Raw genomic sequence first — 20,604 nt, forward strand, 5'->3', positions numbered from 1 at the left:
CCACTCAGGTAGGAAAGCAATCAAAGGCTGGCAGGTACACTGAAGTGGCCTACAGGCTTTTGCAGTAGAATCATTGAAGAATATTAGTAATGTAATAAGACAGAATTTTGATTAAAACAGCTAATTAAATAAACAAAATAATTTGGAGGAAACTGCTGGTTTCATTTCTTGATGCCCAAGAAATTAACCATTCTACCTTTGTGAAGGACAACAAATAAGAAATCAAGCAGATAAGACTTTTTTAAATGACCAAGCTTTGTGACACATATGAGATGGATTTCAAATGTCTGCAGATTTTATACATATTGAATAATACAAAATAGATTACGGTTGAAAATGTTATATATTTTATCCTAACTCCTTGATAATTAGTCACCTACCTTTGGGAACTAAATCAACTCCTGGTTATAAAGAGTTATCATCAATCAGAACATCTCGGTTCTTTTTCTAGGTAAATAGTTTGGTATTTTTATGTACAGCATTTAATAAGCACCGGGTTTGTTATTTTTGACGGTGCTACCCAAAGTCACTTTTGATACACTACATGTCCTTTACTGGCATAAGCTTTATATTGTGGTACAAAAATATCTAGAAGAAACATGTCCGTTAATATCTCATGAGAAAGGTAATTTGTAATATGAATATCTATGAAGCTGAACTTTCAACCACGGGGGTAAAACTTTTGTTTTAAGGTGACAGAAGCAAATGAAAATATTAAAAGATCTGGTTCAGTTAAGATCTGAAATATACATTATATATATGAAATATATTAGCATATTAGATACCAACATCATGTAGTAGTCACACTATCAATAATATTTAACAATATTATTAATAATTATTAATTAGTTTAAATATATTCATTTCCTTAAAATGAATTAGGTCTTGACTATAGAGCATTCTTGACAAAAGACTGATGAGAAAAGCAAGCTCCAAGCAGAAATCTGTCTGGCGGTTAGCTGGCAGTGTAAAGCACTGAGAGGCTGACATATTCTTTTGTGAGAAGACTGTGAGATGTAACTGATAATTCAGTTTATCTGCCACAGTAGGTTGTTGCACGTAATTATCCTTAGACCTCATCAGCCCTAAGAGAATGGCCTGACACACCATAGGAAATCAGGTTCTGTGTGCTTAGCTACTGTCCCATCACAGCATGGAAAAGCAAGAAGCTTTGGAAGCTGTGATTATATTAAGGTTCCTGTTTATAAAAAAAAAAAAATGTTTTCTTTTAGAATTCTGAGGAGTTGAAAAGTCATACACGATCTTACTTGGATTAGCCTACCTTCACCTGAGATTCACATTGGCTTCTATCTTATCAAATGGACCCAAATCATTAGTCTTGGGACACAACCAACATTAAAATGTATTTTGATATTAATCAGTAATGTAAGAGGGAAAGGGCTATGAGCAGGCACTGATTAAAGTTGATTGTTTATTTCCAAAAAATATGCACTGCCCAAGAGGAATAAGCCATAAAGAGGCATTTGCAAATCAGTGTTTCACCTCACTATCTTCAACTATTGTTATTATGAATCAATTTGCTTTCGTTTTAGTCTATCCATATTTGGGAAAATGCAGGATGCCAGGATTATAACCAACAATTATGTAGTAAAACACGATTCTGATTGTAGCAGACATGCACTGCTTGTATACTTCAGTACTGGGACAGTCAGACCATGCGTGAATTGGAAATGAGGAGAGAACCGATTTTATTCAGTTTATCAGAGTACAGGAGATTGCTTGTATTATCTATTTCTGATTTATTTTCTAATGCAAATAGTTGTTATAGCTCATTTGTTCTGTGTGGAATTTAAATCCTTTGTAGGGAAATTTATGTGCTCTTAATGGGATTTTTTTTTTCCACTAAAACTCTGATAAAATGTTTTGTTCTTCCTTCTCACCTGCAATTTTTGCTATGGCGAATACAGAAATGAGTAAGACAGTCCATATTCAGTCTATTAAAAGTGGGAGTGGGGGGTAGAGAGTAAAAGTAAAATAGTGCATTGCAATATAACAAGTGCTGTCAGTAATGAAGATACAGTACCTATAAGGTGTTCCTGGGATAGAGGCGTTCTCAGTGGGGAATACAAACAAAAGGAAGCCTAACAGCTGAGTATCCAAGATGTTGCTACTGATACCTACTATAGAAAAACATGATTGGCATATATAATATATAGGTATTGCAATTGTGGAACTTTATAGATAATGAATCTTAAAAAAGGTATTTCCATTCAGTCCTGTAATTTCTTTAGATTTGCCTTTTTTATTTGAAAGAAAAAGTATTCAGGCCCCATGGAACTCTCAAGAGGTAACTTTTGAATAACACATTTGTTAAAAATAAACATCAGATACTAAACTCAGCCTCCATTGTACGATTTTACTATAACAAAGAGCAAAACAGTTAATAGTTTTCAGTTAGAGCCTTTCAGTGAAAGCTTTGAGATAAAGCAACTACAGTTTCAAAGTAATCAAGCCAACTCTGAATTAGTATTAACCAGAACTACTATACACGTAAAGGAGAGTTATCCCCTCCAATAAGGGGAAGCATATAGAAAACATGGGGAAGTTAACAGTATGAACAATAAAACAGGAGTAAAATAGGTAGCAGGAAACATCGTAGGGAGGTAAACTTTATAAAAAGAGTGAATTATCCTTTTAAGATGTAAAAACCTTGCAACGGGAAAATAATTCAATTTCTAAGCCTCTGCTCTCTCTTTGTATTAAGTAATTTTTCCCTCTGTAATTAGGTATTGGCTTTTCTTCTCCTGAGTAAGATCACCTGGTTATTTAAGTGTTTATACTTCTGTTATTACTACTTGTTCTGTCACACAAATGTTTGTCTCCACATCCTCAAGGCTTAAAGACAAATTAAGTAGTAGATCTAAAGTTACTGTGGTAAGCCCCACTTTCCTACTGATTTTTAAGTATGTCTCATGGGTATGTATATTAGGATTAAATGGCTTTATTACTTGTAAAAGGAAAGTAATAACCAATTTAGCAGATTTCAGGCTACAAGAATATCTTTACCTACCTGGGCCTCAGTTATTCTGGTAAGATGGTGACAGATAAGCAGATTTTGAAATAAGAAAATTAAAAGGCATTTTAAATGTTGCTGAGACTAAGATGTTTAACTCCTGATTCTGGTTGACCAGACAGATCTGTGTAATGGAAGCTAGTTACCAGAAAACAGAGAGCTTTACTGCATGAAACCTTCCATTATTTATGAAAAGTCCAATGCTATGTATAATTCATCCAGATCAACTGGTTCCTACACACTGATTTTTGGGAAGGATGTGAGAGAATTATTCAGATTCAGATTTAGGGCTTAAAGACTATTGAGAAATAGGAAGGTACTGAGAGAGAGAGTCTCATCAGAGCAGATTTAAGTAACCTCGTTGACCTAGAACTGTCCCAGCAAAATTGTCAGTCTCAAGGCCAGGCCAAAATATTGCTTGAAGGATGGGATAAATGAAATAACATCACATCAGATGCATTCCTTGATTTTTCAGGTAGCATAGCTTCAGAAAAAAAACAATTCCAATACCACAAGTTGAGAATTATCTGTTTAGCTCTAACATTCTGAAGTAATTCCAAGACAGTACAATACTTAACCTATTCAGCATTCTGTTGCCCCTGAAATAGGATTCTGTGTTTTAAATGGCTTACCAAAAACTATTATCTTGTAATTTTGAGGTAAACGTCTCTATTTTCTTATACAACCAAACATGTTAAACTATCTTAGTACATTACCATTTTAACAGGTCATCTTTTAGTCTTTAGGTGCAGTTTTCACATTGTTTTGCTCAGTATTTTAAAAATGTACTTAACACCTTGTAGACCCTTTTAACAATGCTGCATATCCTTTGTAATCTTATTTGGTATACTATAATCATGTTCAGTTATTTTTGTATTATTTACAGTGAATTAAAGTGAATAGACCCACTCCCCCCTCCCCCTCCCCCACAATTAAAAATAAAAATAAAAACTAAGAAGACTACAAGAAATGAGATTAGGTTCTGAGAGGAAGGAACTCCTAATCATTCAAGTGTGGGGATACGAAGTCAGCTTTCTGCACCCACCCGTTCTCTATGCTACAGAAAACCTTTGTGGGACTACTGCCAAGTATTTTCTAAAACCTTTCAAGAAGCTCCAGTAGATTTCTGGATTTGTTCCTTTAAAATCAGGATACTCTGCCTTTGCTCAGGAGGCAGCATGGCAATCTGATCTGCAGTCAGTTGAAGAACCTGCATGATCAAAGCTGCCTTTTCTTGATCCTGTGGGGTGACCTGGCTCTGCCCAGGACTAAAACTGCTAGGCTGGCCTCCACCTTGCTTGCCTGCCCCTTGCATGCCCGCCCCTTGCATGCCCGCCCCCTGCATGCCCGCCCCCTGCATGCCCGCCCCCTGCATGCCTGCCCCTTGCATGCCCGCCCCCTGCATGCCTGCCCCTTGCATGCCCGCCCCCTGCATGCCTGCCCCTTGCATGCCCGCCCCCTGCATGCCTGCCCCTTGCATGCCCGCCCCCTGCATGCCTGCTCCTTGCATACCTGCCCCCTGCATGCCAGCTCCAGGATTTCCCACCCCTGAAATGCTTGGGACCTGTCTGGGTCCCTGAGGACCACCTGCCCCCATATTAATAGGACCAGCACCCTGAATTCCCCCAGTCATAGGGCCTCTTGAACTGGGGCCAGGGCCCCTCATCTCCATTCCTCTTGCATCCATGCCTCTCGCTTCCATCCCTCTGGCTTCCATTGCACAGGTTTCCATTCCTCTTCTTTCCATTACTCGTGTCTCTAAGACCTCAGTTTCCATGGCTCGAGTCTCCATCCCTCGAGAATCTCTGCTACCTCTACCATCCATAGGTAGACCCCTTTGATCTATCATGGGTCCTCTGGGTTCTCCAATGAGCATTCTGGGATCTGCTAATGGCCCTCCCCTCATGTCATGTGAGGAAGGGCCCCGGCTGTCATGACCAGACGCATGGTGCATTGGAGGACCCTGATGTGGTGGGCCAAGATAGCCTCTGGGCTCTACTTCTCCAGTGACTGAAAGCAAAGTTCCTCCACGTGGGTCATTTGGAGCATCCCCTAACAGTCCTCGAGGAGGTAGGCCACCAGCAGTCATGGGTCCACGAGACATAGGAGCTCTAGGATCTGATATCTGCACCTGCCCCCGCTCTAAGGGCACTGGACCAACCCCTGGCATTCCAACTTGGGGCTGCATTGCTCCACCAGGAGTTAAGGGGCCAGGGCCAGGGCCAGGTCCAGCAACTGCAGCTGGAATTGGGCCCGGGGCTGGAATTCCACCCTGGATAGGGGTCTGCATCAGAGGAGGGATGTCTTTCACAGGTCTTCTGGCCAAATGCTGAGGCTGAGGGGCTGGAGGATTCTGCTGGTTCAGCAGAACATTAGGTCCTGGGCAAAGGCCAGGGGCAGGGCCAGAAACGGATTGAGATTTGCCTGGGATGAGTGGTGTGACATGTATTTTGCGATGCAGAATTTTCAGAGCAATCTCTGGATCCATGATTCTCATCACTACTTGCGCCTGCAACAGCGCATAAGCCAGCTGTGGGTTTTGAAGTAACATATTTCGAGCTTCCTGGTGACTGTTTTGGACACAGAGCTTCATCTGCTTCATCAGCTCAAACATCTGCTCCGGGGGAAGGCTAGCGACTGCTCTGGTAATTGACTCAGGGGCATCTTCTGGATCGATGGGGTCCCCATAGGGTGAATCAATGATGGGCGCTGCAGGCCCTAGGCTCTTTAACTCCTCCTTGTTCTTTTCACTGGCAGCATTGTCCACCCGAAGCGCTCTCCCGCTGAACTCCCGCCCGTTAAGGTTCCGCATGGCACTAAGCGCGGTCTCCTGGTCTTGGTACTCGCAGAAGCCATAACCCTTAGGTTTTCCCGTCTCTCTATCGTATACCAGCCGGAAACTCACAACGGAACCAACCTCGGAGAAAATGTCCTTCAACTGCTCCTCAGTTGCCTCATACGGAATGTTCCCCACGAACACGGAACGCAGTGATCGATCCATTGCCGGGTCTCTCACCGTCAAACTAGACATGATTCCGGTTGTGCACACACAGCGGAGAGCGGATTCTTCCCCGAGTCGTCCTCTTGCGACTCACACTTCCGCCGCGCAACGGAAGCGGCTTTCAAAATCCGGGCAGAAACTGCATTACTCTGCTTGAATCGTTCCGCAAATCCGGGGCATCTGCACCTCTACGTTCCACTAACTAAATTAAGGCGTTCTGCCCCTGGTCCTTCACTGAGGCTTATGATTCCTTTCTCACCTCTTATTCTGCAGACATTTCCACGGCGCGCCACCACCCCCGCTAGGAAAAAGCTTGGTGCGGGTTGACCACAGTAAAGATGGCCGCGTAGACTTCACCATGGTAACTAGGAGAGGCCACCTCCCATGACGTCAAGGGCGGTTTTGCTTCCGTTTGCCTGGCGGGAAACCGCTAACTGAAAGAGATAAAAGGGGCGTGTTCTGCGTTCTGATACAAGTATTTCCGTATAGCAGTTTCTCCTTATTAGAGTACATTTACGCTATATTTAAAATCACAGTGCAGACAGTGAGGGAAAAGTGTAGTCGTTTCAAAGCAGATTTGGAATTTTCTCATTAAAATACAAAAGTAATAGCTCCTTTTTAGAAAAGCATTTTTGGACAATAACTGCCCAGAAATACAAGCTGAAGGCGTGTGCTAGCTCCATCCCCGCCCCCATCCTGTTGCTTCAGGCAGCCGCTGTCGATAGGTATCTGGTCGCTATAAGTTTATCTTTGTGCACGCACTCAGCAGTCGAGCTATTCATAATGATATTTTTTCTTAATTATATTAATCGATATTAATAATAATAATTAATTGAATTTTAGGGCTACAGCGGATGAGTTAAAAGTATTTAACCATTCTTATACTGTAGGCATTTAGATTGGTTCTGATTATTATAAATTGATGAAATGATTTCACTACCTCTATTATGAAGGAGAAAACAAACTGTAGTTTCTATTCTGCTGCTATTTTTTAATGGCAGAAGTTGAAACATGTGGAATGTGGGTCTTTCCCCTATTTAACAGGGGATAGAATTGAAGCTTGGAGAGGGCTAGGTAATTTGCTAAGCAGCCGGTAACCGGCAAAGCCTGAATTCTTACCCAGGTTGGTCCCTCACAGCTCCAGAGCGCCTCTGCCCCATATTGTAGCTACTAGCAACTTGTTGCCTGTCGAGTACTTGAAAGGTGGCTAGTGTGATTGAGAAATTGAACTTTTAATTTCATTACTTTTATTAATTTTAATATAAAAACGTATTCACTTAGGCTTTTGGAAAACTTTTTAATATGTTTGGAACAATGAGTATGGAACCTACTTTTGCAATGATAAAATTTATTAAATCTAAATAAAAAGTATTTTCAGTTAAAATTTAGCATTCTACTTGAGATGTACTATACTTGTAAAATACATGCAAGATTTTGAAGACTAAGTATAAAAAGGTAAAAATCTCATTAATTTTTTATTTTTTCATGTTGAAGTGATATGTTTAGTACATTGGATTAAACAAAATATATATTTAACATTAATATCACTCATTTTATTTTACTTTTTTATGTGGTTACTTAGAAAAATTAAAATTACATATATAGATTGCATCACATATCTATGAACTGTACTGCTGCAGAGCCTAAGTCTTAACTCTTAAGCAGAGAACCATTTTATTCTACGTATGCCTTTTGAGGAGATTATGAAACTTTACGTTTCATCAAAAAATTGTGTTATGAATCTTGGGTATCATAGTTCAATGAATAGATCTGAAATGAGTGTGAGGGTTTAGCTACAAATCAGACAAAGCATCCATTTACCTTCAAGTGTTTTAATAGTTCTTTAAAACAGGCTTGGACATAGCTATTCATTCAAGATGTATGATAACCTATATCTGCAAATGATAAAGTGTATTACTTGATAGTAATTTTTTCCCCCCTGGTTCTTTTATTTGAGGTGGGGCAGGGGTGGAGGGGAGTTGAGGATGGTATCATTTCAGAAAACTAAAAACAAGTTCTTTAGGTTCATTTGTCTCCTTTTCATACCATCTCTTTACTAAGAAAGCCATGACTTTTTTTTTTTTTTTTTTTTTTTTTTTGGCTGCATTGGGTCTTCATTGCTGCCCGTGGGTTTTCTCTAGTTGTGGCGAGCAGGGGCTACTCTTTGTTGTGGTACGCAGGCTTCTCATTGCGGTGGCTTCTCTTGTTGTGGAGCACGGGCTCTAGGCACGTGGGCTTCAGTAGTTGTGGCACACAGGCTCAGTAGTTGTGGCTCACGGGCTCTAGAGCGCAGGCTCAGTAGTTGTGGCGCAGGGGCTTAGTTGCTCCGCGGCATGTGGGATCTTCCCTGACCAGGGCTCAAACCCATGTCCCCTGCATTAGCAGGTGGATTCTTAACCACTGCGCCACCAGGAAAGCCCCAAGCCATGACTTTTTAACATGCATTCTGTCGAGGACAACTTAGATGTCGATTACATGTGTAATTGTGTGTATGTTAAATGTAGTTATCAAGCGGATGATAATAGGCTATTAGAATAAGTTGTAAAGTTCATAAAAGTCCGTGCAGCTTATCTGATAGGGAGAGTTTCTTTACTGCTGCTGCTGATAAAATCTAAACCAGTGGTCTTCACACTTTGGCATATGTCAGGACCACCTAGACCCATGGCTAGTGAAGTCAGGTAGCTGGGCTTCACCACCTCCCCTCCCCAGTTCTGATTCAGTATTTCTGGGGTGGGACTGGAGAATTGGCATTTCTAACAAATTCTCAGGTGATGATGCTGCTGCTGCCCTGGGGACCCCACTTTAAGAATCACTGGTCTAAACAAAGGGACTTGAAGTGTTGGGTTTTCTTCATTTGCATCAGGCCAAACTAAGCTTAGTACACTCTGTTAAAAGGTATAAGATATGGGTGGTCTTAAAAAAATCTATTACTCTTTTAATGCTGACCTAGTAGAGCTAGGACATGCTGACCCTACCCTGAAGAAACCCTGGGCTCAAAGGATGGGTGAACAGAGTAGCTGAGGAGCTCTGGGGACAAACAAGAAGGGAAAAGCCATGACTCTAAGAGTGTGCTTTTTGTCAGAGGCCTTGTATGTTCTCTTTAGTTCCCGTATTCCAAACTAGAAGAATGTTTTGATATAGCCCCCCTTCATAGAGGTCCAGTGTGACCCAGCACATAGCTCAATCCGCAGGACACATAAACTAATATTTATTATTAAACTGGGTGGCCCAGCATTACCAAGAGTTCTTAGGAAACTGTGTATCTCCTGGTACCAACACATACTTTTTTTCATAGATCTGCCTTGGAAGAACTTCCATTTTACATTGCTTTCTTTGTTTCCATAATGTTTAAACTTTAGATATCTAATTTATAGCATGGTATGCAATCTGAAGAAAAATGTACATGGCATCTTTCATGTTCAGACATCAATTCTTTCACTACATCAAAATACCAACTATACTAAGAGTGATTTTTAAACAAACATATCAGGGCATACGGCCAAATGGGGGCCATTCTTCAAACTAATCACCTTCAGAAACTATAAACTTAATCCATCGAGGCTTCCAGTGTTCAAAATGATTTTTAAACTACTGCCCTGAAATTGTTTCATGGCTCCATTTGTAAGTCATACTAGAAAATTGGTGACTTAACTCAAATGTATACCTTGTTTTCAACCAAGAACAGAGTTATGCAGCTAAATCGCCTGACTTTCTGATAAGAGTTGGCAAAAAATATGATGTTTAGCTTTTTCCAAGTATCGAATCTTACATCAGAATATAAAGATTCTGTTGACTTTGAGGGCTTTAAAAAGGATTCACCATAGATTAATTAGACAAATTACAAAGATAATTACTAAAAATATTTTTAGCTATCATAGGCATTTTTAAAATAAATGTGTGGGTCCTTCAAGGAATAGATCAAATATACTACTCCACAAAGTTCTCCCTAATCTTCCTCCTCCTTTCTCTAGGTTGGAAGTAAGTTCATTTTCCTTTGGATGTAAACCATTCCTTATCTTAACATTTCTGATGATAGAAACCCTTCTACCTTTTAGTAGAATTGTACTTTTCCTTCTATAACATCTTTAAAGGAAAGAGTACGACTCCCCCTTGTCAATTAACAAAGTGTCTTATATTTATTCTTTTATTACATAAATATTTATTCTAAGTACTGGCAATATAGCAGTGAAAAAAGATAGACATTCCACTAGAATAGACTCTCTAGGTATGGTCCCTGGGCCGGTAGCACGAGCATCAGCTTAGAAATGCAAAATTTGGGACCCTACTGCAAACCTACTGCATCAGGAACTGATGTGTGTAGAGATGGAAGAGAGTGATAAGGTCTAGCTCATCAGGGAAGACTTCCTGATGGAGCTGGGATTTAAGGGATGGGTTATAATCTAGTATGTATGAACAGAAGATCCGGAGAACAAGCCAGGAACTCGGAATAGCCAAGACATGAAATTGGAACCTGGTGTTTTGGATGCCCTCAGAGGAAACCAATAGAGAGTTAGTGAGTAGTGCGATAGTAGATTGTCTTTTGGATCAGATTACAAAAGGTTTTGAAGATCAGATTCAGAAATGTAAACTTGACTTAAGAGTCACTAGACTTTCTTTCATCTTTCTGAAATATGAACATAGAATAATAATGGCAGAGATTTAAGACTACCAATCTTATCCAATCCTTCTCCAGGATATCTTTTGCACTTGGACTATCCTTTTTAATACTTGGACTGGAGTATGGATTTGACACCCATTATCTTCTGTCATTAGAGGTACTGATATTCTTGTGTTATCACTTAAGCATAGAACCCACATCTGTTTTATATTCTTCATAGTGCTTAGTCCAGTGTCTTATATTCTGAGCACTCAGTAAATATTTTTTAAATAATTACAGGGTCATCTTATAATAACAATTTACTTATGTTGACCAAATGGTAATTTAATGCTTTCAGTTTACAAAATAATTTTCTTTGGGTTCCCACATCTGATCTTGACAACAGTCATGTGAGGTACATACTACTGCATCCTTATTTTAAAGATGTAGAAACTTAACTGTTACTTAGAACTTTACCTAGCAATGGACGCACCCGAAATACAGATACTAGTCATAATACCTAACTCTGAGCCCTTGATAGGAAGGAGACCCTTTGATAAATGCTTTATAAAATACAACATTTTATTTAATCCTTCCAACAACCCCTCTGAACTAGGCAGTGATAATGTCTGAATTTATAGCTAAAGAAACAGAGGCACAGAGAAGTTAACCTGTGTGCCCATGTTAACTGGCAGAGCCAGGATTTCACCACACATCATTTGACTCAAGCTCTTAAATTATTATTCCATTAAATAAGTTTCCCAAGGACACATAGCTAATAAGTGGCAAAGCTGTAGCCTGAAACCAGGTCTCTTGATTTTAAACTTCCCATTTCACAGTAATCACAGGTTATTGAGACCTGGACACAGTCTCCCTTGGCCTTTTTCCTGATTGTCTCTGAGTGTAACTAATTGCAATTTTGATATCACAATCAGTGCTGTGGCAACAGATGGACTATAAGGTATAAAAACTGAAGCAATTGAGAAAATGTTTCCTTTTTCAATTTGCATGGCTATAGTTAAACATCACATAAGGATTTTAAAATACACCTAGTTAGATAGGTGATGATGTATTTTCCATAAAAATGAAAGAGCCCAAATTTCTCAAACCTAAAATAATATTGGTCCATGACATTTTCCCCAAATTTTAAAATGTATTTAATATGAACAAATAGTAAATTTCATTTACTTATACGTGAGATGAATCACTTTTACTGGACAGAGCCAAACATTCTCTCTGGGTGGGCCTGTGTAGTCCAACCACATTCTTTTTTTTTTTTTAATAGGTGAAGAAAATAAAGCTCAGGGAAGACAAGGGACTCAACCAGGGTCAGATGCCTGGTTACTGGCCTAGCTTGTAATGGGACCTAGATCTTCAGAGTTTCCCTTCCAAACTGTTCTCGGCACTTCTGAGAGGCAGTAGAGTGAAGGGGTTAAGAATGCGTACTTTAATCAGAGCTTTGAGTCAGCTGTCTAATTCAACAAGTCACTGTGTAGCCTTGGACAAATTACATAAGCTCACTGTGCTTCCATTTCTGCATCACTTAAATGGCAGTAACATCACCTGTATTGTATTCTTGCATGGAATAAATTATGTATTAGTTTTTGATCATTATTTATTTTGTATGGTAATTGTTAATCTACCTTTGTTGTGTAAAATTAATTGTTGTGGTAGAAGCAGCATCTTAAGTAGAAAGAGACTCAAATTTTAGTCTAATGCTATTTATTTTTAAATGTATATCTTCATTTTTTTATCCAGGTAAAATTTATATCTTCATTTTTATCTTTGAAGGGGTTGTACTGGGTGAACTAATGGTCTGTTGTCAGATGATATTTTTTTAAAAATTGTACAGAGACAACCTTGGATAACATTGCCATTTTGATTTATGGTAGATTTGTAGTTGAATATGGATAATTTTTAGGCTGAATTCCATAGGACAGTGCAATGAGAATTTTCCTGATCTTTTTTGGTGCTCACTGAGTTCTTATACTAAATCGGGAAATGCACTCTTCAAATATTTAGTTGGCTGGAATTCCACTTATTCATTATTATTAAAAGGGCCTGCCTGAACTTTGACTGTGGAGGATCCAGGCTTAGACAACAGCGTGTTGGTCTGGCACATGGGATACCTATTTGAGCTTACAGTCGTGTCCAGCATGTCATTAGGACTACTACTTTCGAGCATTCACTGGCAGACAGAGGCCATTTATTCAAACGTGGAAAAGCAGAACTAATTGGACACGAAGCAGAGCTCCCTATTCCTGCTTCAGGCTGTCACCGGAAAGAACACCGAGGAAGGAAGTGTCCTCATAAACTGTGGAAACCTACAAGCCCTGAAAAAGACATACTGTTTAAGATTAACAACTTGTGAATCTTTTTTTCTGTAACCAGAACAATCCAATACCCAACCTTCAGAGAAATGTCAGAACTGCCATTCACTTCAGAATTTAGGCTGCTACCTCTCTTCTGAGGCTCGATGGGCCTGTAGAACGAGCCTATATTTATACCAAGTTACAGGAAAGAGGTCTTTCTGAAATATTTGATTGGGGGCTCAGATTGTTAAAAGCGACAACAACAAAAACCAGCGTGACAGAATGTATTTTGGATTTTTTATCAATTTGAACGATCCTTGAAAAACATTACTTCGGAGTGTCAGTTCAAATTTGCCATCAAACAATTAGATCCCCCAGAGTCACACATGAGATAAACATGTAAAATACAATGTTTATAAGAATGTGGTAACTAGTGCTTCTTGGTACAAGTACAGAAACCAACTCCAACCTTGATAAGCAAAAACAGGGGATGGTATTTTAATGCTACGCTGTTATCTCTCAGAACCCACAAGCAATGTATTTGTCTGCTTGGGCTGCCATAACAAAATACCATAGATTGGGTGGCTTCAACAATCAGATTTTATTTTCTCACATTTCTGGAGGCTAGAAGTCTGAGATCAAGATACTGGCATGTTTGCTTTCTCCAAAGACCTCTCTCCTTGACTTGCAGATGGCCACTTTCTAGCTGTATCCTCACATGGCCTTTCCTTTGTGAGTGTAAATCCCTGGTGTTTTCTTCCACTTCTTATAAAGACAGCAGCCATATTGGATTAGGGCCCCACCCTTATATTTCATTTAACTTTAATTACCTCTTTAAAGTAATAAAGAGGTCACCTTGGAGGTTAGGGCTTCAACAGCAAATTCAACATATGAACTTGTGTATGTGGTGGTGATGGTGGCGGGACACAGTTTAGTCCATAACATGCAGTAATGCCGTCATCTTCAGGAAAACAAAGAATTGGCAATTGTAATGCATTCAGGATGCTCTATTCCCATCTTTCTTCCTCCTCCCCCCCGCCCCCCACTCCCACTCTGCTTGGAGAACCAGATTGCTCTGATTTCTCTCCCAAGTCCACTGCCATTTAAGGGGCTCTTCTACAGTCTTTTGATTTACTTGCTACAGATTTTCCCAGAGAGAATGATTTGTTTTCTGGGTACCAATTCCAGCTTCCTGGGAGAGAGAGGTGTAGCTCTCTTCTGATGTCCATCCATGATTCAATACAGTACGGGAAAGGGAGTGGATCCAGGGTGATAGTGAAACTCTTTAACAACTCTATGTGGGCGCCCAGCAATCAGCTGGAGTGGGAGGGACTCTACAGACTGTTGCAGTGTCAGGAGTTAACCTCCTTTACCTGCTGGCATGCAGAGGTCCCTGACAACACACCTCCCACTGGAGAGAGTTTTCCTACAACATTTCTCTAGGTCACTCCCTCTGTCTCTGTAAAAACAAAATGCTAATGCCAAAAATGGGTAATTTTCATAGAAATTTTAAATATTGATTTACAGATAGGAAAAGAGTCTGGAATCAAACAGTAAAGAAATATTCGGCCACTCATTCACGATCTTCAGAAAGCTCACGCATATATAATGTATGATTTTCTTGAAGATGAATAGAGCGTATATTTTAAAATATCTAACTCTTCTATCTGTCATATAAAAATATTGCTAATTCTCTTCCTGGCAGTTTAATGGTACAGTAATGAATAGTAACAATTCTTCCATTTATCATCTTCCTCACTACCATCTGACATTCACCTTGAAATAGCTGCACACACTTTCTGGCACAGCGGTACAGTGAGCGATGTCCTCTCACTCACCTGCAGGTGTTTGCCAATTCCCTCCTGGCTCTGGGGAACAAAGCCAGTGCCTGCAGGGAAACAGGGAAGTTCCAATGACCGATTCCTTTGGAGCTCAGTCTTTTGTTAGCTCTGAAAATGGAACCGTGCGTGTTAGCCCATGGCCTGTGAGGGGTCCGGGAAAGAGAAGCTGATACCTGCAGGGAGAATCAAGAAGCAGTTTCTCTGCCAGTTTAGTGGTCTGGGGTCTGCTGCAAAGGTCCCAGGATTGAGCAATTGTTGCAGGCATTCATTCTCACCTGCAGGACTTCCACAGGGAGGCCAGTTTCCAAGAAATCCTCCTGAGAGCAGGTGTCTGCAGATGGGGTGGAAGAGGTGGAGGAGGGCAGGAAAATGTATGCATCTCTGACAGGAAGGAAACTTACCTCACTCATTTCAGATCAGCAATGGCCTGAATAACTCTTTAGGAATGCTGTTATTCATTATTCAGCTAAAATTGATTCAGCACCTATTCCGTAAATATTTATGGAGCATGTGCTCTGGGGAAGGTAGGCACTGCATTTGCCACTGTGGGGTTTAAATGTGAACTGAAATGTGACCCCTGCTTTAGTAGAACTTTTCACTAGAAAGTTTTATTAGCTTTTCTCTGGAACTTTTCCTGAGGATTTATGGTGTTCAGATTCAAATTTGTGGCAAAAGAACAGCTGTGCCTGCAAGGAGTTTCCGTTCTGTCAGACAAGATAGAGAATACAGGATTCGAGCAGACAGTTTCCAGATGCATTTTTGATTAGTTTGATTTCCTGAGAGGTATATAGAAAATGAAAATATAACTACTGTTTACCCATTGACCCTCTTGCTGAGGTAGAAGATGAAATTTTTTTCCTTATTACTAAGAAAAGGGACTGTTATTTCTCTTTACCATGCTAGGTCCTCTCTCTCTCTCTCTCTCCATATATATTTTATATATGTGCGTATATGTATATATACACATATATACGTATATGTGTATGTATATGTATATACACACATATACATATGCATATGCATATATGTATCTATGTGTATATATATGTTATTACTTAACACTGATTGCATTTGACTTGAAGTCAGTATAATGGACAGCCCTTCATGTTCCTCTCTGCCTAGACCCTGAGGATGTGGGCAAGGCTCTTTCTTGGTGGATAGTACATCATTGCCAGGCCATTTATTCAATGAGCATCTTATTATTTTCTGATTAGTCCTTAAACTCTAACCTTAAAACAAAGCATGATTTCTTGAGAACAGTATTTAAGTACAGCATGGATAAAATATAACCAAACTTATTTCTTAGTTAAATTAAGTATTGCAACTAAATTCAAATGTTAATTGTACTTCGAGGAAATGGTACAAACATGAGTTTATCTTTGACCATGAGTCTGTGCTCACAAGTGAAGCATCATAATAACTTACTCACCAGGGACAGTAGCATCAAGCCTCTGTTAATGCCTTGATACATCGTCCTGTTTTTGTGGGGCTCAGTAATTGGTTATGTCATTTGAGGACTTTGCTTCTTCCTAAGATGACCTTCCTTATTCACATACTTCCTCCTGGATTAAAAAAAAAATTTTTTTTCTCTCTCCTGTTTCTGTAGCTGCTTTCCAACCTCCTTCTTTCACTCAGAGTATAAGCACGTATGTTTCCTATTGTTTAGGTAGAAAAGAGTCCTAAGCTCCTAGAAAGAACAGCACCATAGGAAGCAAAATGAAATCCCCTTCCCTTTGGTTTCCCTCATGGTGGCTCCAAGTTCTGATTGCTTAGCTCAAAGTGTAGCATTTTTTGCCTTCTTCCCTGAGAAGACATCAGCAATTTTCCTGCATGAGGGAGGCGGCTGTCAGTAACTGTGGGTGGCTGAGTGAGAAAGCAGATGAGATGCGTTGCTGTAAAAGTTAAATTAGGAGAAGAGTGAGTTGTGAGTGAAGATAGAAGTAAATACTTTAGTAGATAGATCCAGAATGGCAAAGATCACGATAAACCACAGTGGCAATAGGTTTATATTCTTTTCTTCTTTCCTCTCTCAGTAGTCTTTCCATTTCCAGCTATGGATTAAAATTATTGTCCACTGTTAATGCTTACAATATTATTTGGAAAACTAAGGGCTTAATATACAGCCCTTAGTTTTATATATAATATATATATATATTATATATATATATATATATATATATATAAAATATATAATAGAATATCATTATACAACCCCAGGTGTATTTTTGTAAATGTGGCTCTAAAAGATTATTTAATATGCATCCCTACGACCTAAAAGAGAGCCATGTGAATCCAAGCTATTATTGTTACAATTACAATGCCCCGCACGGTACTAAATGGTTTATACAGAACTGCTCGTTCAACCCCCGTAATAACCTTCTGAGGGTTTTTTGATAGATGAGGAAACTGAGGCACCGTTAGTTACCTAGACAGTTTTCTAGATAGGCTAGATCAGGTGCCCAGGGTTTTACGGCAAGTAAGAGACAGATATGATTTCAGGCAGTCTGACTAAGAGAAATAGAGTATTCCTGAAAGCTGTAACTTATTTTCTGCACTTAGAATACATGTTTTACTCCCCCAAAGGAAAAATTCTGTTAATTTCACCACCAGCCAAATATTTCTAACTTTTCTTGCCCTGTCAGCTACCTGTCAGTTTTGTAAAGAAATGCAGCATAAAACTGACAGGAAGAAGCTCTGAAATCTATAACCACATGACAGAATATTGAAAAATCCTCGCAAAAGCTTATTTTGTCATTTATTGGATAGCACTAAAACCAGCTGCCAGTGGCACAGGTGATTTAATAGACACCATTTAGCTAATGTTATTTTGCCAAGAAAATTCACTGTGCTGAATTCTTTTCTAATCTTTTGTGGCTGCTTACTTATAGAAAAGTGTGCCTAGAAACTAAATTATCTCACAGAGGAGAAAAGTAAAACAGAGATGGCTATTAATTTAAGCTGTTTCTCATTGCAACTATCACTCTGAAGAAATATATATGGAGTAAGGTATACATGAGTCTTTGCTAAATGGAAACACTTAAAGTGGTCCATTTCATGTTTGGAAGTTCAAAAGGCATTGTTTATCAATAGGGTATTAAAATGGATTGAATATTTTCTAGCTTTAAAAGTAGGATGATGAATGTAAAAGAGTTTTGCAGACTCTAAAACATTATGCAGGGACTTCCCTAGTGGCACAGTGGTTAAGAATCCGCCTGCCAATGCAGGGGACACGGGTTCGAGCCCTGGTCCGGGAAGATCCCACATGCCGCGGAGCAACTAAGCCCACGCGCCACAACTCCTAAGCCTGTGCTCTAGAGCCCGCGAGCCACAACTCCTGAAGCCCGTGCACCACAACTACTGAAGCCCGCGTGCCTAAAGTCTGTGCTCCACAACCAAGGCAAGCCACCGCTATGAGAAGCCCGCACACCGCAACGAAGAGTAGCCCCCACTCGCCACAACTAGAGAAAGCCCACGCGCAGCAACGAAGACCCAACGCAGCCAAAAATAAATAAATAAATTTAAAAAAAACAAACAAACATTATGCATACCTCAGGCGCATATAGATTTATGTAATGCAAGTGATTATGTTTGGTGTGTTAGTATTGGGTCAAACTAGTATTTGTGCAGTGCAGCAATATTATTATATAGCTTCCAGTGTCTCTTCAGAAAAAGGCATCCAAACATTATTTAGAATGCCAAATTTTATTTAGCACCTGAAAGACAGCCACTTAAATCTAATAGATCCTTGTACTCTGTTATTTTTATTTCTTCCACTTATATAGTGCTTTATCATATTGGATGTTTGGATTTCTTCACACAGAGAAAGAGTGGCCAGAAACCCCATGTATACAGCATGGGAGAGCATCAGTTATCCTCCTGCAGTGACCCTCAATCGTGTAGAAGACTAAAGCACATTCAGCGCAAAGAGAGGAGGATGAAAAAAGAGGGCAGTAGAAAGGAGTAGGGTTTTAGAAGAGAAAAGGGTCTCTCTCTTATCTCTTGAAAGACAGAAAAAAATTTCTTAGAAGGCAAAGAAATCACATAGAAAAGTAGACAGAAGGATGTGCTAGGTGCTAAGAGCAAAATTTTTGTGTGCTGCAGTATGTACCGCCCATTTCAGAGAATGGCACATAACACTGATAATGATCATGACACCTTCCTGTAGTCAGAGAAAGACTGAACCATCCTTACCCTTATTACTTGGCGCAGTAGTTCTGAAATGTTGGGAGGCATCGTTCATTGTAATCACAAATGCTAGAAACAACATATATTTCAGCAATGAATTAGATGAATTACATTTATTATAGCTATATATCATATAAAAGTATAATGTCTTATAGAACTACATGCAACTGTTTTAAAAATGAGGACATCTGTATGTGTACTTATGGAATAATCAACTATAGATATGTTTTAGTGAAAAAGAGCAAGTGACAGGCCAATGCTATTGTATGTCCCCATTCTTTTTTACCCCTCTCCCCCTGCAATGGGCTGTGTATACATATATGAGATATTATACTGATATGTTATAAGGCATTTCTCAAAGGATATCTAATAAACAAATAATTTCAGTTTTCTATGAGTAAGAAGCCTAGAGAATAGGATAAAACAGGTTTCTTTTTTCAAGGTATGTCTTTTTTTTTTTTTTTTTTTTTAACTGTTGAACTTCATCTACCCTGTGCTCTTCATCCTCTCCCCTGAAAAGCACTCCATTAGGTACAGCTTAGTGTCCAGTTTTCTACTGTTTGTCAAGCTTCATAGATAAATTGACAAACTTAAAAAGATTCTCAATCAAATTATCATGCATCAGCAATCCTGTAGGAACTTGCTACAGTATAGATTACCTGGGTCCCCTCCAGGAGGGTTAAATCAAAAACTCTGGACACAGAGCTCTGGAATCTGCATTTGGAGTGAACATCTGGAATCAAGCCCTCGGTGGTGGTGGGGGGTCTATAGACTTCACCTGTAAAAAAAAAAAAAAATTATTTATTTTTTATTGAAGTATAGTTGATTTACAATGTTGTGTTAGTTTCAGGTGTACAGCAAAGCGATTCAGTTATACATATATAAATTATTTTTCAGATTCTTTTCACATATAGGTTATTACAAAATATTGATTATATAGTAGGTCCTTGTTGGTTATCTATTTTATATGTAGTAGTATGTATCTTTTATTCCCAAATTCCTAATTTATCCCTCCCCACACCTTTCTCCTTTGGTAACCGTAGGTTTGTTTTCTATGTCTGTGATAGGCTTCACTTTGAGACACATTCGATTTGAGTTCGTGGAAGGCATGTACTCATGTGGAGGACATTTACGTGTACTAAATGTAATTGCTCCACAGTGAGTGTTTCAATAGCCTAGAGAGATGTAAATTTACAATGACCACATTAGAAAAAGCATGTTAAAAATAGTAATTATCATTATCATTATTGTTACTATTTTTAGAACTTCTATCCTATTGATTTCCTTTCATCTAGAGGGAGGGGAGATATCACCCTTGTGTTTATCATCTCACCTGGATACACCTTGCTTTGCCTCTGAGGGAATGATGTAAAGAGCCCTGATATGGACAATCAGAATGAGAAAATGTTTGAAACTTTTCTTAGAAAACCTGCTAATATGCATATTACCTTTAATGATAATCACTGAAAATACAGATGTTCTTATACATGCTTGTGTGAACTTTCCTTTCCCAGGCCTTTTGCAAACTTGTCATTAGACAATTTGAGTCTTGGAAGCTCACATCTACTGGAATTATTAGGATGCCCAACCATTCCATCTCCTCTTCCCAAACCTCACTTTCCATGAAGGCTGAG

At 39.2% G+C, this 20,604-nt stretch overlaps 2 protein-coding genes across 3 annotated transcripts in view; one reads left to right on the forward strand and one right to left on the reverse strand.

Moving 5' to 3' along the window:
* PRKG1 (protein kinase cGMP-dependent 1) overlaps nucleotides 1–20,604 on the forward strand; it is a 1,231,781-nt gene that overhangs the window by 690,692 nt on the left and 520,485 nt on the right. The window lies entirely within an intron of this gene.
* CSTF2T (cleavage stimulation factor subunit 2 tau variant) lies at nucleotides 2,358–6,277 on the reverse strand. Its single transcript, XM_059900308.1, has one exon. It carries the CDS (start codon nucleotides 6,063–6,065, stop codon nucleotides 4,140–4,142), a length of 1,926 nt encoding a protein of 641 aa, XP_059756291.1. The 5' UTR covers nucleotides 6,066–6,277; the 3' UTR covers nucleotides 2,358–4,139.

This window comes from Balaenoptera ricei, chromosome 16 (genome assembly GCF_028023285.1).
Source record: "Balaenoptera ricei isolate mBalRic1 chromosome 16, mBalRic1.hap2, whole genome shotgun sequence".
Classification (NCBI taxonomy): Eukaryota; Metazoa; Chordata; class Mammalia; order Artiodactyla; family Balaenopteridae; genus Balaenoptera; species Balaenoptera ricei.

Coding starts and splice junctions, on each gene's coding strand:
- CSTF2T (XM_059900308.1), bottom strand. CDS start 6,065: ATGTCTAGTTTGACGGTGAGAGACCCGGCAATGGATCGATCACTGCGT.